This window comes from Mytilus galloprovincialis, chromosome 13 (assembly GCF_965363235.1).
Source record: "Mytilus galloprovincialis chromosome 13, xbMytGall1.hap1.1, whole genome shotgun sequence".
NCBI lineage: Eukaryota > Metazoa > Mollusca > Bivalvia > Mytilida > Mytilidae > Mytilus > Mytilus galloprovincialis.
This window is the reverse complement of record NC_134850.1, coordinates 59,237,724-59,264,344: the sequence shown is the minus strand read 5'-3', so window position 1 is coordinate 59,264,344 and position 26,621 is coordinate 59,237,724. Positions and strand designations below refer to the sequence as shown.

The window sequence follows — 26,621 nt, the reverse complement described above, 5'->3', positions numbered from 1 at the left end:
AAATATCATTAAAAATAAAACAAATTTACCCATGCATCATATAAACATGATATATGCGAGATACATCATAAACTTAAGTAAAATTATATCGGTTGTTTTTATGCACCATAGTGTGTTCCGACTTTATTATACTAGCAAGCATGGTGCTTTGGATTCATTTAACAAGCTAATTTCTTTCATTAAGAACTACAAAAAAATCAGACGTTGAATTGGAAACATACTTTTAAAGAATAAAAGTTTAAGCGACAAAACAATGGCGGAAATTGTTATGCTCTTTTTATTTTTTGGTTCAAATATGACAAGGACAAGTTTAGAATATTCCTTATACTACTGGCATTACTAATACACATAAGGCCTTACAACTGCTTTACAAGGATGGATTTACGAGAGCTAGTGGCGAGCGAGGAAACATAGTTCCAAAGATGGCAATCGTTGTTACAGACGGAGCATCAACTAAACCATTGCATACAAAAATACAAGCAGTTAAGGCAAAAAATCAAGGAATTATTATTTTTGCAATTGGTATGTTTACATTATCAAAACGTTAAACATTAAAAAGGTAAAAACTCATAATGAATACGCTCTGATTCTGAAAGTCCTATTGAAGCTAAAACATACGTAGTGTTGAATGTAAAAGATTATTGATGAATAAAGAAACCACATCAAGTATAACTAGATTTGTAATTGCTAGCAATAACGGATGGCACCCTCGTCCCCCCATTGCCAGGCGAGCGGCAGCCATTTTGGAAATTACAAAGTCAAAGAGTGCATCTACACCTGCAACTTGTCATTTTTGCAAAATTTCAGTAAGTTTGGAGCATTTTGAAATTTTGGAAAATTTTGCTGTTTCCATGGTTACGGCTGCCATTTTGGAAATTCCAACTTCAAAATGCAACTCCGCACAGGTCAGTCACTATTCCTGTAAAATTTCATCCAGTTTGCAGCACTTAATTTTTTTTGGAAATTTTGAACATTTGTGCTGCAACCATGGTTACAGTAGATAATTCCAAAATTCTAAAAGAAGACATCTCATTGCCACATGTCATGTTATATATCAATACAGTTTCATTTACTTTGATGCACTACTCTCTGAGAAAATGCTGATTTTATGCATTTTTCCATAGGGTCAATGTAAAACTTGGCCCCAGTTTCCATGACAACGGCGGCCATTTTGAACTATCCAAATATTGTCTTGACATCTTGGCATACTGGAGAACATTTTCATAAAGTTTCATCCAGATGGATCTTATAACAAAAGAGTTAGATTTTTTTATATTTTAGCTGTTTCCATGGTAACGGCAGCCATTTTGAAAATTCCAAAGTCAAACTGGAAATCAGCACATGCCAGTTAACATTCCTGTGGAGTTTCCTCCAATTTGGAACACTTTGATGTTTTTCGCATTTGTGCTGTTTCCATGGAAACGGCGGCCATTTTTTACCATTCCATAGCAAGGTGCACAACTTCACATTGGGGTCCTCATTATAGAAGAGTTCCATCAACATTGGTCCATTGGATTCCAAGAACTCGCACGGACAAAATTTGTGCAAGAAAAATAATAAAAAACGGGAGTAATTGCATTATCTAATTCGATTATGAAATCCAAAATAAATTCTATACCACAAATGTGAAGTCGAAAGAACACTGTTAAATAAGCAAGTGCAATGACAAAACAAATTGAATAAAGAAATCAATAAAGAAATAGATAAATATACACATGATAAAGATACAGATTAATAAGTCAGTAAATGATGAATTAAAGATCATATCATCTAAATCTACTCTAAAATAACGGAATTTCGGGACATCCAACATCAAAATAACTATTTGAAAATCTATAATCCATTTTACATTGTATGTTTAAACATAGACAGGCACTATTTCACCTTCAATTTACTCATACACAAATTCCTAGAAGTTGTTAGAACCTAATTAAATTTGAATAATCAAAGTGTCGATTTACATATTTTCGATAAGATAACATTGTTTGTCACTGTTAAATATTGTTGTTGATGACCAAAATGAAACACTATCGACAACTGTTAAATTTTACATTAAATTACATGCCTCACAAACATTATTAAGTTTGCGTCTTAAAGAAATAAATAGCTTTATTTCAAATATGACAAATTTGCGTCTGCAATAATATTTTAACATTTTATGAATTTACAAGAGATGCAGTTTTTAAACATCATTTGCCATTTAAAATGTGTTTTCATGTTCCGATATATGCCATGATGATGTTAACACATAACCATGTAAAAGTGACCTGCCCTATTTTGTTCATATTGGAAGACTTTTTGAAAATAATTCTTCTGAAATGAACTGAATCGGGCCCGTATGGCTTAACACTTTTTATTGACGATGTTTTATTTTAACTTTTATGTCAAGTAAAAAGCAAATCTTTATACACAAATCAACAAGTGAAAACATGTTTGAATATTGTTCTGCTTCAATAATAAGCAAACCAGAAATCGACTGTCTGGAAGCTTGTAGCCCGTGTTAGTCCTGTATTAAGTCTTTGATTTTAGTTCATTTATATATGTCGGAGTTAATTGAGACGGCAACTTTCATTGAACTAGTACCTTTTAGGGACCAGCTGAAACCAGACTCCAGGTGTAGAATTTTTCGCTGTGTCAAAAACCCTTTGATGCCTAAGGCTATGTTTCTATTCTTTGCTCGGGTTGTTGTCTTTTCGACACATTCCGAATTTCCTTTGTAAATTCTATATAAAATAGTTCCAAATTAACATGATTGTACTATATTGAATACAAATTTGAACTTTTTTTTCTCTTCCCGAGGTGTTGGACCATACATAGATCAGAAGGAATTGGATATCATGGCGTCCTCTCTTACATCAAAGTATTCGTTTTCTGTTGACAGCTATGCTGCTCTGTCGTCCATAGACAGCTCATAAGCAAGGAGGACATGTAGAGGTAAAAATTATTGTTCTGAATCATTTCTTAAACATTTGTAAAAAGCAGAGTGGATATCACATGCATTATCTTGTGTACTGATATTTGTCTGTTTGTTTTTTCTTTTTTAGGAATGACATCATCAGTTTATTTTCTGTCTATGAGTTTGACTGTTTCTCGAGTATATTTCGCCCCTTCTTTTGTAGATATTAGAAAGCGATATTTTGGGATAAAACTGTGCATTATTCATGAATTCTTTTATTCTTTTTTCCAAACGTTCATGTTGTTTTTTGACAAATCAAATCTAGCGATATAACATAACCCTACATCGAAAAAAGCAGACATGTTACACCATGGATTAAAAGTGAAAAGAATCAATACTAAATAAAAGCACAGTAGTATACCGCTGTTCGAAACTCATAAATCGATCGAAAAAAAAACAAATCCGGATTACAAACTAAAACTGAGGGAAACGCATTTAATATAAGAGGAGAACAACGACATAATATTAAAATGTAACACACACAGAAACGAACTAATCATTAGACAAAAACCGATGAGAATAACAAATATAACATCAAAACTTAATACATGAATTTGGGATAGAAAAGTACCGTGACACGTCTTAAAGTACTTTGAATTCACTTTACTAGTTTTCATGTATTGCATTGCTTGTAGTTGCAGTCCACCGGAATCCATGAATAAACCTAAGAAAACAATAGATAGGTATGTGTACCTTATGGTATGACAAGCATAAAACTATTGCAGTGGGGAAAATCAAATAAGGTAGCTCAGTATTCATTATTGCAAAACAGTGTACAGCCTTGAAATACTTTTCTTGAATAGATACTCGTCTATTCCAAAAGTTTCTTGTTTAAAACTTCCTCAGTTGACCAGGATGCAAACTAAAGATTCCCGTTTGAATTAAAATCAACAGTCATGGAAGTAGGAGGCTCGACAGTTCTAGTACCGATTCCCACAGGATCTGTCAATATACGGAGACCGATTTGTAAGATATTTTAGTGATGATATGATTGAATTAGTGTCAAAGGTGGCAGTTCTTAAGCTTGCATTGCACATGGTACTCTCCATATACGAAGCATTGCATCTAACGTCCTAACTCAGATAATCCTTAACTGCTTAGGAAAGCCAACAAACAACATGCTCTGAAGCATAGATTTTGTCTTCGGGACAGACTCGAAAAAATATGAATCGGATTTGAAATGACGAAACGACGAAACGACAGTAATGGCGATATTATAATTCAGGAAATTCACAATAATAAAAAACCAGTTAAGTCATTATTTTGAAATTAAAAAGAAATACAGCAGCATGTTTAAGTTGACACATGTTCATTATAATATTTATTTTGTTTTAGTGTGATGACTTGGATATGAATGAGAGGGTGATATACAGTCAAGATATTATAAAAGAATTCCGTGTGTCAGTGTCTTCTGTTCTAACTATTTTAATATGTATCACTTGCAGAATCAGAAGTTTTTTATTCCTTGCAAAATCAAATGTTTTCATCCATTGCAAAATATTATTACTTTTAAACGTATGTTTATCTATTTGTACATATTAACCAATATTTCAATACTCTGAAATTTAAGACTTTATTTGGTCTTTATTTCGAGCGTCACTGATGAGTCTTTCGTAGATGAAATGCGTTGATGACCTTCATTATTTCAATCCTTGAATCAGTGATAAGTTTAAAGACATTTGGTCACAATTAGCACATTTCCGTGAACACGAATTAAAAATCAAGTTTATGAAATTATGTTATGTATGATTATATTATATAATGCGCCGTGTGTAACAAAAATGAATACAGGTTATTAACAAGTTCAGGGTCGAATCCAAAACCGATACCAATAGTATATTCATCTGTTACCTGTTACCTTATTTGTATGTTCCGCATCTGACAGGCGCACCACCAAACTGTGTATTTAGAATTTTGCTATATACACTAGTGCGGTAACTGAAGGCAGATTTTTTGGAATTTAATCTCCCCACCGGACACACACCTACATAATATATCATTGGAAAGAGGAAATCGTGTACTATAATAATATGCCTGTCGTCAGGACTTGATATGGTCAGATTTTTTTTAAAATTGAGGTCAAAGGTCATATGTAACAATTTGTGAAAATTTAGGTGGGTTTCAATTTTGACATTTTTTTCTATTTCTAAACTCTACCTAAATACAAATGATACTGTTTTGGCTTTAGTAATGTTTGTTATTATACATAAACCTTAATCATTGAGATTTTTTTTATCCAAAAAAATCCTAAAACGACGTTATATAAACTAAACTTCAAAAATCAAGTTTTCAACCTATAAAATGTTAAGAGCACCTAAACCTTATGAAAAATATCAATTTCAGGTAAAAATCAAGTGTCATGCAGGACAATACTTTAAAATTCTTTTTTAAACTATCATATTGGGTGAGGTATCAAACCAAAGCCATAGAACACTACAGTCAAATATGACCTCTAATTGAATTTGCGGATACTTCAGGTTTTTTATAGACTACTCTTTGCTTTTTGTTTTTTTTTCACAATTATTACTGCTACCATAGTATTATCTTTTGTTGTGTATTTAACTCTGGTTAATATCTATTACATTATATGTTTTTAACTATATCCCCCTTTTTTTCCCTTGCAACGTACGACAGACTTCAAAAGTATTCCATATAAATAAAAGAAGATGTGATATGATTGCAAATGAGACAACTCTCCAAATGAGACCAAATGAGACCAAATGAGACATAAAACAATTATAGGTCCCGTACGGGTTTCAACAATGAGTAAAAGTCATACTGCAAAGTCTTCAATTCCCAAAACGAATAATGTAAAACAAACAAAAAATCTAACCGCCTGATTAATGTACAAAATAAATAATAAAGAAACCAATATAGTATATAGAAACAAACGACAAACACTGCATTACCATCTCGTAACTTACACATACAGATAGTGGCGGGGTTTAACTTTTTTAAGGGCACGCCAACAATCCCCTAACCTCGGGACTGGATTCGTGTGTACCAGTGCAACAAGCTTTATACCAAATCAACCCTTATCTCCATCATGTTCATTTTCATCAACTGTCACAATAACAATAACGGTACTATTTTTTCTGCACCAGATGCGCATTTCGACAATACAAGTCTCTTCAGTGATGCTCGTGGCCAAAATATGTGAAATCCAAAGCTTATATTAAAGATGAAGAGCTATAATCCAAAAGTTCCAAAAAGTATAGCCAAATCCGTGAAATGAATCAGAGCTTTGCATGAGGGAGATACATTCCTTAATTTATGATAATTTCTAACATTTTGACATGTTTTAATATTTCTACACATTTCACTCATGGCCATAGATCTGCACATGAAAGGTTCTGCTCAAAGCAAACACGTTATTTTGAGTTTTTCTTTACAAGTACAGACAAGGTATTGTAGGAAGTCCGAAGACATTTGTTCCTAAACATTACCAGCTTCAAACCATCCCTATCAATTCATCCAAGATTTAACAGAGATCTATAAGGGGGTTTAGGAAAGTGTGATGACATCCATATGCTTGTCTGCAAAGATGCTGGGGAAACATCATACGAGAATTACACACTATCTTGAATTCGTTCAATTTCATGGTTGGCAACACATTAGACAGCATCGCACTTTATTTTAAGAAGCATAAAATCCATTGGCATTCAATGTTTCAACAAGGTGTTTTGAACCAAACTCACGGTACATGCATTTGTAAAGCCAATCCTAAATGAAAAGGAGTAAAATAAAAAAGATTGCCTCAACAATTGCTTAGCATGTTCACAATTTCTCTGGTGCCATTTCCTGAGAACAGTCTTGGCTGTATGCAGTTGGGGTTCGTGTTGTTTATTCTTTAGTTTTCTATGTTGTGTCATGTGTACTATTGTTTTTCTGTTTGTCTTTTTCATTTTAGCCATGGCGTTGTCAGTTTGTTTTAGATTTATGAGTTTGACTGTCCCTTTGGTATCTTTCGTCCCTCTTTCATTGAGTAACCATAAAATGAATTGCAATAAATACGAAGGCATTGACTGAATTAAGAAGGAAGAAACAATTCATCCAAAGTTGGGTAGTCTTCTTTAGAGTTTCGATGTCTTTTCTAAGTATAAAACGTGCAGTAGAATTAAATATCTGTCCGTTATTTGTGTCTATTACAGTTGACATTGAGATTTTGAGGTCAGTTTTCAATTGACTAGAAGCTTATATGGCATCTAAAATAGTTAATTTGCTACTAAATATTATGTTATATTTGCCTTGAACTTGTTGAAGTTGTTTTACAACTGAATTTCTATAGAAATAAATGAGTTTAGACTGCATTTTACATGTAGAATATTTTAAATTAGAATCAGCCTGAAGAAATGATCTATATTTATAAGCAACGGTGCCAAGAGGAATGACCATTAAATCGTTGTCAATAGCCAAAATAGAATTAGTAAAAGCAGTATCGTGTTCTGAAATATCTGCTTCCACGGGTTTGGATTTTTTTTTTTCGTTTTTAGCAAATATTTTGTAATGCAACCAAAATGACAGAGTGCTTGAAGTTTAAAAGATGGACGGGAAACTATTTCAACTTTAACTTTATCTGACACGGATAAAACATTTTTAATACGCTCATCTGATTCAAACTTGAGTAATTTTTTATCTTTCTAAAATGTTTTGTAGCAACAAAATATACAAGCACTCCAGATGAACGATTGCATTCTAGAACGTGTACACTGAATAACCGAAACTGAGGGACAACAGTCAGATAATTGTATGTCGTCAAACTCCCTGCACGGAGTTCTTCAAATTAACAGCTATCGCATGAAACATCTTGATGTTCCCCTCATCCAATCTTTTATGCAATGCAGATACAAAAGTCGACTTCCCTAAAGTGGTAAATTGACTTAAAATTTCAATCGAGGTTTTTTTAGCATATTTTTTATTCACTGCATAAAATTTAACGACTTTTGTCTGTTCTTTGGACTTAATTGAGCAAGTTGCAAACAAAACTTTACGACAACAGAGATGATTTCAGCTTTCCAATTGTGAACTTTCCATTTCTAAGTAGCAACATTCCAGCAGCACCTGCATACGGGGTATATATCTCCCAATTGATACGATATTCCCGTGCTTGCATTTCCTATCATGACTTTCTTGATAGAGGGTTGCTGCTCACAAGGAAGCTATTAAACCAAGAGTTCCAAATAGTGAAGTTGAAATCATCCCTTCGTAAATTTTACGGACGCCATCACGAGTTGGTTGATCGTTATGGAATAACCGTTTCACAAATGATATTGGATATGTTCCTTACGTCGTAACTACAATCCCCTTCCGTTTCATGAATGTGACCTACCGAATTAGACCATTTACCGGATTTGTTATCACATAAGCAACACTACGGGTGCCGCATGTGGAGCAGGATCTGCTTACCCTTCCGGAGAACCTGAGATCACCCCTAGTTTTTTGGTGGGGTTCGTATTATTTATTCTTTAGTTTTCTATGTTGTGTCGTGTGTGCTGTTGTTTGTTTGTCTTTTTCATTTTTAGCCATGGCGTTGTCAGTTTGTTTATGAGTTTGACTGTCCCTTTGGTATCTTTCGTCCTTCTTTTGCAAAGGACTTGACATATCACGGAATATTTACTGAAACTATCAGTCAATTATTTTGATTTTACAATAAGACTTTTCTCACAAAGTATATTTGATGTTTTATAACGAAAAAACATAGAATATAAATATATACAAATAAAGTATGTGGCATATATCAGTGCACTTTAATTGAAAATATATGTATATAATAGCGAAAAAGGTAGTAATTTCATATATCATTTGAGAGCAAATTATTGACTAATACACAAAATGGGACGGAAGGCAAGTGATTGAGTTCCGTGTTGAAATTGAAGATTTTTACTCCATTCTTTTTCCATTGATTTCTTAAGGTTTTTTTCATATTTTGGTTCCGAAATTTTTATCACTTATTAGTTTTATTAAATACTATATGCTTAAAATATTATTGGATAATTTGTATTACTACTATGAAGAAGAAACTAAAGTTTGAGTCTGAATATGCAATTAAAATTACCTCAATTTTAAATAGTCTGAACTTCACAAATTTTATAGATTAGAAGAAAATAAAATACTGAATAGCATATTTTGACATGTGAAAATAGCTTGAGGAAAAACGATTTCAATTAAATGTAAGCAAACATACCCATTTTTTACATTTTGAAAAAGGGGGGTTGAAACTCTCCAATATACTACCAGTCATTAAAACAACTTTTTAGAAAAAAGTGACCGTACGAAATTCTGACGACAGGGCAAAAACTAAAGAAGACATATTTGTCTTTAAGTTAAGACCATTTTTAGCCGTGCGTTATTTGGGGAGATTAAACTCGCGATCTAGACGACTTTTTACACTTCTGTCACCGCACTACACGGGTCATAATCACAGGATGAGCACTACTAAATTCAATCATTGTCAAATTGTTCCATATTGTAGTATTTAAATCAGTAAGACTTTCTAAGATAACAATACGAATACTAAAATCTGGACTTAAAATAAGGCGTATAGGTACAGTTTTCAATTTGTTAGCGGGCATGAGGTAAAACAACAAATCAAAGAATTCAACTTTTATTATAACTAATATAGGACAATGCTGTTGATTAAAAAATACTCCATTCCAGGAACTTTTGTTTTCCCAATAATTAATATTACCAGTGATTGACAAGTTCCAGGTCGACGGGTTCAAATTGAAAAATTTGAAAGCAGGGAAAACTGTGTATCTTATTATTGGCGAATTTATCAGATGACAATACCAATACTAAAATAAGGCTTACGCATAGTTGTATACTTTAATTCAGTCACGGACCCGCGATATCACGGGTGTGTTCTAGTATTACAAATTACTATGATAGTCATGCCGTTATACTGACGAATATATTTTAGGTTAAAGTTTTATATGACATTTGTTTATAGTTTTCTAATATTGACAAAAATGGTAGAACAACCAAAAATAATCAGAATTGCGTATAGCCATTTCATCTTAACTTTTTTGTTGTCTCATGGCGGATCATACCATATATGTCTTTATTTTTGTAATAATTGGTCAATGTGACACTAACGATTGTTTCGCTGTTTATACATATTGATAGTTTTATCAATATTTGATTGGTTGAAACTATTTCACGTGTAATTGAACAAATCTTTATATTCCACTCTGAATATCATATTCCCCTCTAAAATGTCGGGACTAATTCGTACGACGTTACGCGCATTTAATGTACATAAGGCTTTGAATTTCTTATTTTAAACAGCAAAAATATTTTCTTGTCTAAATTTATTACAGACATTAAACCGAATAGACTAATAATTAACTTTGGATTCGTACGGTTTATCAATGTGTATGTCGTGTTTAGTTACAAAAACAAGCAGATAAGAAAACAAATGTATGCAAACTAATATTTTATGTGCAGGTAGTGAAAAAAGCATAGGCTGTTTTAGCCCTCGTGAAATATGAATATTCTTGGGTGAACACATCTTCATACCTCCCTCAGACACGGGAAATAAATGTATACCAGCGCGGGAGACCTATTGCTGACCCTCTACTGTTATCTATTATTTGATCAGGTTGTTGTTTCTTTGACACATTCCCCATTTCTATTTTCAATTTTATAGTATCCAACAGCTGAAACTGTGTAAATATACGTCACAGACAACACACAGGACTAAATAAAAAACGAGTATGTGGAACCACCCTAAAATTATATAATGTTGTAATAACTAGGAATATACTGATATACATGTACACAATCTAGGCTGACAAGCATTTTGTTTGTGTCAGAACGGGCAGGTTATTTCGACCATAAGATGTACATTCAATGTGTGTTTTCTATTGTAAATGGGGACGAAAGATACCAGAAGGACATTGAAGTCTTATAGTTAAACATTTTCAGACTGTTTGTTGTTAAAAGAAATCTAGTTCATGTGGCTCCTTGGAATTTGTCTTTATTGATAATTTGATAACTATAAAGTTTACAAACAATATCGATACATTATCTACTGCGTTTCGTATATAAAGTCTACTTCGACTCCTTTCATTTCTTTTTTGTACATTGCGTCAAATTGTTCATTTTGGGAGACCGTAAACCAGTTTTTCCAGTCTCCAATTTCCCCTGGAAAGAAAAGAATCATGACGTGTAGTGAACTGCAAGAGAGAGTGAAAAACTTAGAAAGGGAACATTTCAGAAAGTGATAGTTTATGAAACAATATTTAAAAACAAAGTGTAGATAAATAAAAATGTTTTCACACACGTGACAATTTTGAAAACATTCCGTAGGAGACATGCACTTTAACAACTATTATAACATAACAGTAGACGTTCTTGAATGGACAACTACTATAATATAACAGTAGACGTTCGTAACTGGACAACACATATCATTTTGTTACATTTATACGAATTAAAGACATCTTAGCATATGATAGGAAACTTTTCTGTTCGTATAGGTGTTGCATGCGTTTTATATAAAACTTATTGAAAGAGTTTATCACATTTTTAAGTCAGACGACTGATTTTAATTTTACCTTTATAATTTTAGAACTACAATCAATCAAAAACAAAACTAAAAGAATGCGCTAAAAACGGAGCCAGCGCTCTCAATTGAATAACATTCACGTTATATCGTTATTAAAAGCATTTTCAGGTTTATGATACAGACATAAGAAGATGTGGTATGATCACATGATCACAGATGTGAATTAAATAACTCTCAATCCAAGTTAAAATCTGTAAAAGTAAACCATTGCATGCCAAATTACGGTCTTCAACACTGATTCTTGGCTTTCACTGAACGGCAAGCTATCAAAGGCCCCTAAATGACTATTTTAAAACCATTCAAACAGGAAAACACACGGAGTAATCTATATAAAAATGAGAAAAGAGAAACACTTATGAACCATATCATGAGATATATGCCGGTATAAGGAGTTATATGTGCTCGGTTTTTTTTAGTTAGTCACGATATATAGCGTAAAAACCGGTTAACCTTTAATACATAATATAACGTTTTTTTTAGTTACTCGCACTTCATTCAATAAGACAAAAAAAAAAAACAAGTACATGCGAATCCCTAAGATATCTTGTTTTTTTTAATTTTTTTTTACTTGGCAACTAGTAGTCATCATCTCATTTAAAAGGTCATAATAAATCACAATTTCTAAACAACACTGACCTGTAATCTACTAATATTTACCTTTTCTAAACAACACTGACCTGTAATCTACTAATATTTACCTTTTCTAAACAACACTGACCTGTAATCTACTAATATTTACCTTTTCTAAACAACATTGACTTGTAATCTCTTGATATTGACCTTTTCTAAACAACACTGACCTTTATCTACTAATATTTACCTTTTCTAAACAACACTGACCTGTAATCTACTAATATTTACCTTTTCTAAACAACACTGACTTGTAATCTACTAATATTTACCTTTTATAAACAACACTGACTTGTAATCTACTAATATTTACCTTTTCTAAACAACACTGACCTGTAATCTACTAATATTTACCTTTTCTAAACAACACTGACCTGTAATCTACTAATATTTACCTTTTCTAAACAACACTGACCTGTAATCTACTAATATTTACCTTTTCTAAACAACACTGACTTGTAATCTCTTGATATTGACCTTTTCTAAACAACACTGACCTTTATCTACTAATATTTACCTTTTCTAAACAACACTGACTTGTAATCTACTAATATTTACCTTTTCTAAACAACACTGACCTGTAATCTACTAATATTTACCTTTTCTAAACAACACTGACTTGTAATCTACTAATATTTACCTTTTATAAACAACACTGACTTGTAATCTACTAATATTTACCTTTTCTAAACAACACTGACCTGTAATCTACTAATATTTACCTTTTCTTAACAACACTGACCTGTAATCTACTAATATTTACCTTTTCTAAACAACACTGACCTGTAATCTACTAATATTTACCTTTTCTTAACAACACTGACTTGTAATCTCTTGATATTGACCTTTTCTAAACAACACTGACCTTTATCTACTAATATTTACCTTTTCTAAACAACACTGACTTGTAATCTACTAATATTTACCTTTTCTAAACAACACTGACCTGTGATCTACTAATATTTACCTTTTCTAAACAACACTGACCTGTAATCTACTAATATTTACCTTTTCTAAACAACACTGACTTGTAATCTACTAATATTTACCTTTTCTAAACAACACTGATCTGTAATCTACTAATATTTACCTTTTCTAAAAAACACTGACCTGTAATCTACTAATATTTACCTTTTGTAAACAACACTGACCTGTAATCTACTAATATTTACCTTTTCTAAACAAAACGGACTTGTAATTTCTTGATACTGCAACCGAAGCATCCTGTTTATAATCTTTTAACTTTCGGAAGACATTTTTATCGGCAACTTCCGCTATGAACTGGTCGTCAAAGGGAACTTCAAGGAACTCAGCAATTTGTTTGATTGTTTCAATTGGGCGCTACAATGTATGTTGAAAAGGAGAAGATAAAATAATTAGTGTTGATGGCTAGTCTTTGGTAGTCCCTTTGTTCACAACTGTTTTTGACTCGTGCAGATTGCAGTACGCCATACTGTGTATATTATCATTATTATTTAAGATGGTAAATTGTTCTATCTATGTTGCTATAGCTCTTGTTTGCAGTTTCATAAATGTACACCCAACATCCAAAAATTCATATTTTGACGTTTGTAATACTGTGAAAGTACTTTTATTCGTGGGGAACCAATTTTTGTGGTTTTCGTGGATGACTTTATCCACGAATTAGTGTCCAACGTAATAAAACAACTGTTGTCCAAATCAAAACATTGAAAGATCCCCATGTAGGTTTGACTACTGATATAATCCAGAGAATATATTGAGTATCTCCAAATCTGAGAATACTATAGTAGTAGTCACAGGGCAAACGCAATATGGACTACAACTGCAATAGTGCTTGCAGGATTATACCCATTTAATCTTTAATAACCTAAACTGTACAACTTTTGACCTTTTAATGCTCATAATAAAATACTTTTGATCGATGAAGATCAGATTTCCGGTTTTAATACATGTATGCTAGTATGATAAAGTGTTAATTTTATATCCTCATAGTTCTCGTACGTATGGGAAATAATAATTTTATGCTGGGCTTGATTTTCATAAGAATTATTTGACAATTCAAGATACGTTTAAAGCATCTGTTTATGTTACTGTTTTCTTTAGATGACATGTTTCTGCCTTAATTAACACCTTTGGTGGTCTTTAATCTGTTAATCACTATATCAAGGGTTAACTTGTCTGGTTACTACGATTTACAGGACTAAATGTTTTACTTTGCAATTTCTTTATATCCAGACAATTTGTAACCTTCGTTTCTAATGGCTTCAATTTTTCATTTTATTTTTTAAGTTAACATAAATCCATGAATTTAAAAACCCACGAACGTGTAAAAGTGTGTAAAACCACGAAAATTGATACCCACGAAATAAAGTTCGTTCACAGTATTTGTAACATACGATCAATAAACCTCTTGATATGTTTTGTCTTAATCAGAAAGAGATATCTGCAATATTTTAAAATTTATATTTCAAGTTATGATAAATTGAAAATAAAATACAATTTTATTTCTCAAAACCTTTTTTCCCCATAGTAATCCAAAAGTGAACTTAATCAAAAAAAGAAAAAAAAAAAACAGTCTTTATAATCTTTTTACCAATTTTAGATCTTCAAAGAGCACACAGTGAACATTCTTGTAACTTCTTGCAGCCTTCGTCATTTCCTTCGTGTAATTGAACCAACCAGTCAATAACCTATCTATAATGATATTAAACAAATTCACAAAAAAACTCATGAAAAAAACATTTTACCGTGCAACACGATCACCAGTAAATCCGATAAGATTCCAAAATTCAGTTTTATTTATTTGAAGTACAGCATCATATTTATACATATTCGTATTTTCATAAATCGCCTATTTTTATATATCCGTATGCGGAATAGGTTTGGAATTAATTGTTATTTTCAATCACTTAAGCTTATTTGAAGAAACTGCACGAAGTCATTTAAGAACATGATAAGCAACATTTTTTTCAAACAAGGGTTTATGGATGCCAATACCCCATGTTTGGAGAGGGATGAGAGCTCACACACATTGTTAACCTTACTCTTATCTTTATGTACATGTCCTAAATCACGAACCGTCAATTTACTGGTTGTCGTCGGTTCGTGCCTGTTGTAATTGTTTTCGTCAACTGTTTTGTTTCAAATTATGTTGTTTGTTTTCTCAATTGTATTTTTCATGTCTGGGCGTTTTACTGTCATCTTTTTTTATATGGAAACATAAATCATATAGTCAAGAATCACGACTTGTGTTAATTGATCAGGTGTATATATGCTTTGTAGGTTTATCAAAATTTTATTTAATATGTAGTATCAACGAGTGACCTTTATACAAATGGATAGAAAATGAATAATGAACATTACTCACTATTTTATTACATTGTCAAGTTGGATTATTGATTTGCAAATATACGTTTTTTTCTTTGTTTTGTGTAGTATCTACGGGTCGTACACTTGATATACAAGAGAAACGAAAGATACCAAAAGGGACAGTCAAACTCATAAATCGAAAATAAACTGACAACTTTTTGGCTAAAAATGAAAAAGACAAACAGACAACACTATTACCCATGACACAACATAGAAAACTAAAGAATAAGCAACACGAACCCCACCAAAAACTAGTGGTGATCTCAAGTGCTCCGGAAGGGTTGGCAGATCCTGCTTCACTTGTGGCACCCGTCACATACCAATAGTACGTATATATACAAAACTGGTTACCATTGATAACCATATCTTCATAATACTGCTTCCATGTAAAATCTGGAGGAACACCATTCATCTGTTTTAACCAATTGTACTGGGAAGCATGTCTATCCTTCGGATTTCTGTTCACATACACAACCTTAGCCTTTTCATCTTTATGCTTTGATGGCAAGAAACTCCAAGGAAGATGTGAATGAAGAATTCTCCGCCTCGTTTCGGACTCCAACAGTTGAAAGTCAGTCATAAAGTCTAAATGTATTTTAAGTGTCGCGTCCCTACTGTTATATTCTGTCGTATGGTCCACTAGCATAGTTATAATCTCATGAACCCAATGTGTACCTGGAAGAATAATGGTGAATAACAATCATATCTTCATTTCTGAAACGATAAACAGCAGAATAGTTTTACTATGATAAATAAGGACTAAATATGGTTGTTTATCGCTGTTTATCATATTTGTTTTTCGAAATGATTTTGTACATAAATAAGGCCATTTGTTTTCTCGTTTAAATTGTTATTTTAGGATTTATATATTTTATTTTACAGCTTACTATACGGTAAGGATATGTCTGCTTGTGGGTGTCCGTATGGAGACTATAGGTTGCAATTTCTGTGTCAATTGGTCTCTTGTGGAGTGTTGTGTCAAAGGCATTAAGACCACATCGTTTTCCATATATTTACAAGTTTGGTAATGAAAGACAAGAAAAAGTGTGTATAGAAAACAAATAAACAGAAAATATATCGCCATAGAAAGATTTATATGTGTATGCAAACACACAATTTTGTATATTTGACATGATAATAGAAATTAAACTTGCCCGTTTTAGGCGCTGTACATAATAAAATGTCATTCTCCCTGGAATCAAAATTCTTTATGTCTTGAAACTGTTTTGCAGGATTTTCCTTTAAGCAAGGCCATGCAAAATATGTTGAGTCTTCATACTCAATGAATGGATATATGGCTAGTTGTAAGTCTCCGTCTGCTCGTCTTAAAAATATTTTAAATATTTTAAAATAATCAGCATTATATAAAAAAATATATATAAGTCTAAATTGAAAAATACGTTCAAACCTATGATTGCGTTCGATGAAATCTAGATTCTTATATGTGTCCATGCAAAAAATAAATAGTAGAGGGATCTTAAAACAACACAAACAAGATTTTCCAAAAGACCAAAAAGTGAAAAATATATTTTAACAAAACGCATTTCATAAGCAGGTCGAACAACTGATGTTCTTAAACCCTGCCATTTGATGTAACAACGACCTTAAAAGAATAAAATTTTGTAGCTGTAATTCCTATCTAAGGATAACTTCAACTTATCTAAAATGCAATGTTTATTTAAATATAGTTACCCTGTCTCGTATCTTATCACATTCAATCGTAGTTAGAATAATACATTACAGTTTATATTATACCATTTGACTTTGTAAGACATAAACCTAATGATCAATAAAAAGACAACTTACTTTTTCTCCATATCCTTAGATATTGTTCCAGTTGTGCAGCTCAATAATTAAAAAGAACTAAAACATTTTGAACTTTAATCTCGTTTGTAACTTTTCACAAATTCTTGTTCATATGATATAAACTTATCTAAGATCATGTAAGGCCACACCAATTTAATTTCTTGTTCTACGGATTTTTGGACTCCAAAATTTGGGGCGAGTGAGCGATTTGAAAATTTTAATAAAAAAATATTTAATTTGCAAATTTTTTAGGCGAAACTTGAAAAGTAAAGGCGAGCGATTATAATCTTTTTTGTAAACATTAAATAGTATGTTTTGACAATATTAAAACTTGATTTATCACTTGTATTTTGACACTTCTTTAATTTCTGAAGTATTTTTCCCTGTTCATCAAGAAATAATTAAATCTGGACTATGTATGTGTGACTGACAATGAGACAATTCTCCATCCAAGTCATAATCAGTTTGGGGGCAACCCTTTAATGTTACAAATATCCCTTTTACATGTTTTATGAGGGATCAATATAAGTCTATATTTGTTTGTACAAAAGGGCTCATATTTTCTAAAAAAACTATATATCTATCTGGTATTAAATGGTCAAAACATGTCCAAAAATTTTCTAATATTCCTGGACTCTAACCATGTTAACACATTTACTTTAACAGTTTAATATTATTCAAAATAAGAGGACCCCTCTTTTAGAAAAAGTATTTTAAAATATGATGTAACTCTCCTCTTTTTGAGTACAAAATTCTAAGTTTTCAAAGGTTTTGTATAGAAGAACTATACAAATCCTTGGTATTTCTATTTTCTTTTCTGCATCAGTAAAATGACCCATTGTCTGAGGGAGGGTTGTTCTAAACCTGATAACAAATATACGACATACTTTCGATCACTTCTTCTAGTATTAACAAGAGTTGAACAAAACCCTGGTCCTTGAACACCAAAGTGTCCATGTGCTATCTGTAGCAAAGCCTGTAAATGGGGTCAAAAAGCCCTTGCATGTGACGAATGTGACCACTGGTACCATGCCACTTGCACTGGAATAGACACACTAGAATACACAGATCTAGCAAACACTTCTGTTTCCTGGCATTGTGTAGTATGTAACACCTGCAACTCCTCAACTGTACTTTACGACCTACTAGATTCGGCCGACAGTAACGCATACTCGGTATTATCATCAAACCAGAGTTATGCTAGCGCGTCAGATTCTCTGATGTCTAGCCCTGGTCATCCACAAGCCGCATCATCACCAAAGCCAAACAAACCAAAGGTTTTACCATCAAAACGACAGCAGAGTCCACTCATAATACTCATTATCAATGTTCAGAGTATTAAAAACAAACGTTACGACCTGCAAGTAGTACTGGAATCTACAAAACTAGACGTCATACTTGGAACTGAAAGTTGGCTATCTGACAAGATTTATAGTAAGGAGATCTTCCCGGATTCCTTAGGTTTTAACATCATTCGTAGGGATAGAAAAGGAGACCCGCATGGAGGGGTGATCATAGCAGCATGACATGACCTTGGCCTCACACAGAGTTTTTGTAGCGACAAAACAGAACTGATTTCAGGAAACATCAAAATAGGAACTAGGAAATCAATATCCAGGATAACCACCAAATAAACAAGACCTAGAATATATAGATACAACAGTGGCAGAAATAAAAAAAACCTACGAGAGAAAAATAAGAACAATATTTTCCTATTAGGAGGTGACTTTAATCTTCCGGACATTGATTAGACCTCATATGATACCCACAGCAATCAAGTACCAGCACAGGTCAATCAAGCTTTCATTAGGATGACCGCAGACCTGAGCGTCCAACAATTGGTGAACAAACCAACAAGAAGGGAAAACACTTTGGACCTTAGGTTTACATCCCATCCAGGTCATCTTGAGAGATGTAAGACACTTCCTCCAATCGGAAACAGTGACCATGACATTGTACTATTAGACCTAGCAGCTAAAGTAACAAGTCCGAAACCTACTAGTAGAACCATCAACTTCTGGAAAAAAGCCAATACGGAGAGAATCAACAAAAGCCTTACTGATAACTTCACTGAATTTCAAACCACCAAGTTCAGTGATATCAACGCAATGTGGAATAAATTCAAGAACATCATCATGAATGCAATGACCACATACGTACCAACTAAACAGACCAAGGAGAGATACAGCCACCCTTGGATGAACACACAGCTACGTAAAATTAGCAACAGCAAACAGCGTGCATACACCAAAGCTAAAAGAACTAAAAACACTAGAGACTGGAAACGCTACAAATTTCTCAAGGCAAAGCTACAGAAAGAATCTAGGATTGCTCATGGAAAATACATGGAAGACATCATAAGTACAGACTACAAGGAGCAACCAAAATGATTTTGGTCCTACATTAAAAGCAGGAAACAAGAATCCACAGGCATTGTTACACTCAAAGACAAAGATGAACTTCTCCACAGCGACACACCAACTAAAGCTTCAATCTTAAACCAGCAGTTCCAATCTGTCTACAACAAAGAAGACATACATAACATGCCACATATAGGACCAAGTCCATTCCCAACTATGGACAACATCAGAGTCAGCCAGGCCGGAGTTTACAAGCTACTCCGTGGACTAAGACCATTCAAAGCCACTGGGCCTGATGATATTCCAGTCTATATACTCAAAGAAGCAGCTGAACACATATCACCATATCTGACCATACTTTACCAGAAATCTTTGGACACTGGAACGATCCCTGACGACTGGCGAGCTGCCAACATTGTCCCAGTGTTCAAAAAAGGGGAAAAACACAAAGCTTCCAACTATCGGCCAGTCTCATTGACTTCGATATGCTGCAAACTATTGGAACATATTGTTCACAGCACCATCATGGATCACTTTGACCGCCACCAGATCCTTTGTGACCTTCAACACGGATTCAGATCCAAAAAATCTCGTGAAACACAACTCCTGATAACACTAGAAGAAATTGGCAAGAATTTAGACCAAGGAGAACAGACAGACATCATCCTGCTTGATTTCTCCAAAGCTTTTGACAAAGTGCCCCACAAGAGACTCCTCCAAAAAATGAACTATTACATAATACGTGGAGTAACACTCAAATGGATACAAGATTTCCTAAGCAAGAGAACACAATCCGTATTGCTTAAAGGGCATACATCCGCCCCCCTAGACGTCATCTCAGGGGTGCCTCAGGGAAGAGTCATCGGACCCCCATTATTTCTGGCTTATATTAATGACCTGCCACATTCAACATCTTCTGAGGCAAGGTTATTTGCAGACGATTGCCTAGTTTATAGAAAAATAAAGAATGTAAAGGATAGCGAGACACTTCAAGACGACCTTAACAAACTCCGAGAGTGGGAATCACGATGGCAGATGAATTTCCATCCCGAGAAGTGCATCGTGATACGGATAACCAACAAAAGAAACCCACTGATAAGGGACTACCAACTACATGGTCACACACAAGATGAAGTCGAGCATAAGAAATACCTGGGAGTCACCATAAACCATGACCTACAGTGGAAGACAAATATCAACCAGACGGTAGGCAAAGCATCAAGGACTCTAGGCTTTCTGAGAAGGAACCTAGGACGGTGTAAACCAGAAGTCAAAGCTAATGCCTACATCACCATGGTCAGACCAACCCTTGAATACGCCTTCTCTGTATGGGACCCTTAGCAATATAACCTTGAAAAAGATCTAGAACAAGTACATAGAAGGGCAGTCAGGTTCGTGTTCCATGAATACCAAGACGTATCCCCAGGTTGTGACAGCTCTTTAATGGAGAGACTAAGATGGGAGCCTCTTAAAGATCGCCGCTGCAAAGACCGACTCACCATGGCATACAAGATCCGCAATAGATTGGTGGATATTGACCCCTCGAACTATTATAAACCCGGAGATTCAAGGACCAGAGGAGGCCACCGCATACACCAACAGCGCACTCTGAAAGACTAATACAGGTATTCCTTCTTTCCAAGATCAACCAGGGAATGGAACACTCACCGGAAAAAGCCACAACAGCAGCTACACTAGAAGAGTTCAAGGGCAGCCTTACCATCCTGTCAGAGGCCTCGACAGGAGCTTCACACACCTAGAACTCCTTAGACCCCAGATGTACATAATTTTATTTGTAAATAATTTTCCTGTAAATAGTTTTTATTAATTGAGGAGAAAAGGCCTCATGATTTCACGAGCAAGAGTCATTTATATACACCCAAGAAGAGTCCGGCTCTGTACTGAAAGAAGAAGAAGAAGATAATAACAAACACAGGTCAAAGTACGGTCTTATACACAGGGCTTTGATACAGACCAAACGGCAAGCTATAAAAGACCCCAAAATTATTAGCGTACACAATTCGAACAGGAAAATAAACGATCTAATTTATATATCCAGACGGGAAAACTTTTATACCAATGAACAACATCAACAAACGATAACTGCTGAACGACAGGCCCCTGAATCAATCAGGACAGGTGCATAAACATGCAGCGGCTATGGATAGTTTTGTTTCGCCAGCATACAATATAATTGCAGTTGAAGGCAAATCCTTCAGAAGTTCTTTGTACTTTATTCTAACAACGAACATTTTTTGATAGAGAATATAAGTAAAGGGGAAAGAAACCAATTTTTTGTTCTTTTCAGGTATTTTCGCTGTTATAAATTTATATCGGAGCACTCCCACTTTGGATAAATTGGTTTCATTCTGAAACAAATATTCTCACAGATATTTACAGTGTAGCGGGTGTTTTTATGTTTAAAATCGTAATATACAGGTAGACTGTGATTTTAAAAACAAATGTTGATATATTTTTATAATATTTACAAAAAAAAAACGGTGCGGGAAATGGACATGATTACATTTCCGGATGCGGGAAGCGGGAACATAAAAAAAATATGTTTTGAAAAAAATAGGTGTGGGCGGGTCCGTCAAACAAGGAATCAAATTGGTGTGGCCTTAACATGTATTTTTAGCATATTCAAGGCCACAAGAAGTGTCACAGTTACTTAATCATATAGGACATGATCAACCATATAAATATCTTTATTCTCGTGACCAGGTTCTGGGCACAGATTAGACATGTAATGCATTACATTTAACACATTAACATAAATATAAATATTATTTACGTACATCGGTATTTATAACTATACACGTGTTCAAAGTATATGATAAGTTAAATGTTATTCATTGGTCGAGTTAGAACTGACCATAATATTTCAATAAGGTCAATTCAAATATTTCGTGCTATACTTTTGGCGGTTTTGCGAATTTAAGATATTGTAATTCGGGGTTCGCTTTTGGTGCAGTAAAGTTACCGCCCTTCCCGACCGACTTGATGTATTTTTCTTGTGTTATTTTTGTTTATTGTGAATAATGTGTGTAAAAACATAATCTTTAAATTGATTCATAATAAAAATTGCTTTTTTTTTTGTAGATTGGTTTTTATGTTCGTTACCTGCAGCGGCTTAGACAGACAGTAACAGATGAACATTTCGTATTTTGCATTTGTCTTTTATAAAATTAAAGCTTTGTTGCATACTGTCAGGCGAGCTGATCCCATACAAAGGTGTTGAGTTTATTTTTGTAAATAATTTAGGTTCGCTTGAAGTTATGAATTAGAACATAAATATAAATATAAACAAAAAACATTTCAATTTATTCCGGCGGACACACCCTCTTGTTTATCATTCGTAAAACAAAGATGAATTTATGATATCTGTTATATTTGTAGAAGACATAATTTCAATAAATAATATAATATTTTGCTTTCATTTAAAAAAAATGTTTATAATTTTCTTTCTCTCTGTGATAAAATGTGAACAATTTATTACCAATATCTTTGTCTAGATGGCATAAATAACACTTTTTTTCAACTTAATTGGGACAACATAACTGATCGGTTTATCAATTACGCTCAATTTTCTTAATATTCGTCACACAAAAGTTTTTTTATTTTTTTGAATAGTTGCAATATAGATAATGTTACCTAACTTAATTCTCTTTTTTGATTGAAACACTGAAGGAAATATTTCATATGCCCCACTAAGAAGCATTATGTTTATCGGTAACTGCGTTCGTGCGATCGTCCGTCCGTTCGTTTGTTTGTTCATCCGTTTGTTTGTTACTCCGTTAGTTTGTTTGTCCATCTGTTTCTGTTTTCGTCCGTCCGTCTGTCAGTCCGTCTGTCCCGCTTCAGATTAAAGGTTTAGGTCAATGTAGCTTTTAATGAAGTTGAATTCCAATCAACTTGAAACTTAATACACATGTTTCCTATGATATGATCCTACTAATTTGTGAGTTTTGTTCTCAATTGTACGGTCCATTGAACATAGAAAATGATAGTGCGAGTCGGGCATCCGTGCACTAAAGACACATTCTTGTTTGTTTTTATTTCGATTTAACATAAATTATAGCAGGCTACGCGTCGGATTTATATTCTTAAAAATTACCATAGTTTATATACCTCTGTATTAAAGATGACCCACTAAGTCAGTCCAAGGTTGATTATTAATTAAAAGTGTCAGTAAACAATATAAAACGTGTCAGTTGTGATGTTCTGGTGAAGGATTAATTATCCTAGTACAATGTATATGATTGACCTTAATATTTAACTTAGTATTGCGAACTTTAGAATTGTATTTAACGTATTGTTTGTGCGAATAATTTCTCAATTATATTTTTGTCAATAAGTATGTTAGGTTAACAAATGACGATTTAAAAGATAATTCATGTTCGCTTCATGTATATTAGTTTGAACATAAAGAAGATGTTCATAAAACTAACGAGAAATTTTGCAAAAGGTCATCTGGAAAGTATCATACTTTTTACCTCACCTGGCCCAAAAGGCCAAGTGAGCTTTTCCCATCACTTTGCGTCCGGCGTCCGTCGTCGTCGTCCCTCGTCGTCCGTCGTCGTTAACTTTTACAAAAATCTTCTTCTCTGAAACTACTGAGCAAAATTAAACCAAACTTGGTCGCAATCATCATTGGGGTATTTAGTTTAAAAAATGAGTCCGGTGACCCGGCCAACCAACCAAGATGGCCGCCATGGCTAAAAATAGAACATTGGGGTAAAATGCAGTTTTTGGCTTATAACTCAAAAACCAAAGCCTATAGAGCAAATCTGACAGAATAAAACTGTTTATCAGGTCAAGATCTATCTGTTCTGAAAATTTAAGATGAATCGGACAACCAGTTGTTGGGTTGCTGCCCCTAAATTGGTAATTTTAAGGAAATTTAACTGTTTTTGATTATTATCTTGAATATTATTACAGATAGAGATAAACTGTTAACATCAATAATGTTCAGCAAAGTAAGATTTACAAATAAGTTAACATGACCAAAATGGTCAGTTGACCCCTTCAGGAGTTATTGCCCTTTATAGTCAATTTTTAACCATTTTTCGTAAATCTTAGTAATCTTTTACAAAAATCTTCTTCTCTAAAACTACTGGGCCAAATTAATCCAAACTTGGCCACAATCATCATTGGGATATTTAGTTTAGAAAATTTGTGGCGTGACCCTGCCAACCAACCAAGATGGCCGCCATGGCTAAAAATAGAACATTGGGGGTAAAATGTAGATTTTGGCTTATAACTCTAAAACCAAAGTATTTAGAGCAAATCTGACAAGCAGTAAAAGAATCTGTTAGGTCAAGATCTATCTGCCCTGAAATTTTCAGACAAATCGGACAACCCGTTGTTGGGTTGCTGCTTCTGAATCAGTTATTTTAAGGACATTTTGCAGTTTTTGCTTATTATCTTGAATATTATTATAGATAGAGATAAACTGTAAACAGCAATAATGTTCAGCAAAGTAAGATCTACAAGTAAGTCTAACATGACCAAAATTGTCAGTTAACTCATGAAGGAGTTATTGCCCTTTATAGTCAATTTTTAACCATTTTTACAAAATTTTAGTATTCTTTTAAAAAATCTTCTCCTCTGAAACTACTGGGCCAAATTTAACCAAACTTGGCCATAATCATCATTTGGGTCATTTGTTTAAAAAATGTGTGGCGTGACCCTGTCAACCAATCAAGATGGCCGCCATGGCTAAAAATAGTACAAAGGGGCGAAATGGAGATTTTGGCTTATATCTCTGAAACCAAAGCATTTAGAGCAAATCTGACGTAGGAAAGATTGATTATCAGGTCAAGATCTATCTGCCCTGAAATTTTCAGACAAAACAGACAACCTGTGGTTGGGTTGCTGCCCCAGAGTTAGTAATTTTAAGGAAATTTTGCAGTTTTTGGTTATTATCTTGAATATTATAATAGATAGAGATAAACTGTAAACAGCAATAATGTTCAGCAAAGTAAGATCTACAAATAAGTCAACATGACCAAAATTGTCAGTTTACCCCTTAAGGAGTTATTGCCCTTTATAGTCATTTTTTAACAATTTTCATAAATTTTTGTAAATTTTTGTAAATTTTTAGAATATTTCACTATAATTACTGGGCCAAGTTCATTATAGATAGAGATAATTGTAGCAAAAAGAATGTCCAGTAAAGTAAGATCTACAAACACATCATGAGCACCAAAACACAATTTTGTCATGAATGTATCTGTGTCCATTGTTTAATATGCACATAGACCAAAGTGAGCGACACAGGCTCTTGAGAGCCTCTAGTTTTAAATTGTAAAAACTACAAAAGCTGCATTTTTTATTCCTTACTTTACACAACCACAGTATCAATAAAACAGTTGGGGTATACAATCTCATCAGTGAGAGTGATATTTGGTTTAATTTAGTACATTAGACGTGTCTTTTGTCTGCTAAATTTTTTAAATGTCCTCAATTGCGCTCTAATCAATACAGTTTAAGGCCAAATAAAGGACGGGGTTGAAGTGCACTAAAACACTAAAATAAGTTGTACAAATAGATAAAAGAAAATGTGATGTGAGTGCCAATGAGACATATATCTCCATGACACTCTAAAGTGCGATGGTGTTTGTCACGCTAAAGTACGATGGCATGAGACGCTAAAGTGCGATGGTGTTTGTCACGCTAAAGTACGATGGTATAACACGCTAAAGTGCGATGGTCTGGAATGATAAAGTTCTATGGTAGCACATGTGCCATGCTTACGATCAAGGATGTAACGGAAATGGGGTTAATGCAATGGTTATTTTTAGTGTTTTTAATAGTTATTTCTTTTTTTGTATTATTTGTAAATCATGCCGTTCGTTTTCTCTTTTAAACTGTTTTACACTCGTCATTGTGTGGTCCTAAATAGCCTGATTCAATGTGCTCCATGTTGCAGGTCATAATATAATAA

At 33.6% G+C, this 26,621-nt stretch overlaps 1 protein-coding gene and 1 long non-coding RNA gene across 3 annotated transcripts in view; one reads left to right on the top strand and one right to left on the bottom strand.

The window, feature by feature from the left end:
• The first annotated feature begins 319 nt into the window (after positions 1–319).
• The window catches only part of LOC143057596 (uncharacterized), a 174,247-nt gene continuing 147,945 nt past the window's right edge, over positions 320–26,621 (top strand). Inside the window, exons 1-4 of one of the 2 annotated variants that reach the window (XR_012972748.1) lie at positions 320–522; positions 2,800–2,934; positions 3,592–3,639; positions 4,292–4,474. This is a non-coding gene — a long non-coding RNA (uncharacterized LOC143057596). Of the gene's footprint in view, positions 523–2,799; positions 2,935–3,591; positions 3,640–4,291; positions 4,475–26,621 lie in introns of those variants that run through there. The other variant, XR_012972747.1, reaches the window with a different exon arrangement.
• Positions 10,915–17,453, bottom strand: LOC143057708 (sulfotransferase 1B1-like). Its single transcript, XM_076231075.1, has 6 exons — positions 17,313–17,453; positions 16,661–16,830; positions 15,858–16,181; positions 14,731–14,831; positions 13,328–13,496; positions 10,915–11,101 (listed from the first exon to the last, which is right to left on the bottom strand). The coding sequence occupies exons 1-6, from the start codon at positions 17,321–17,323 to the stop codon at positions 10,986–10,988; spliced, it is 891 nt and encodes a 296-aa protein (XP_076087190.1). The 5' UTR covers positions 17,324–17,453; the 3' UTR covers positions 10,915–10,985.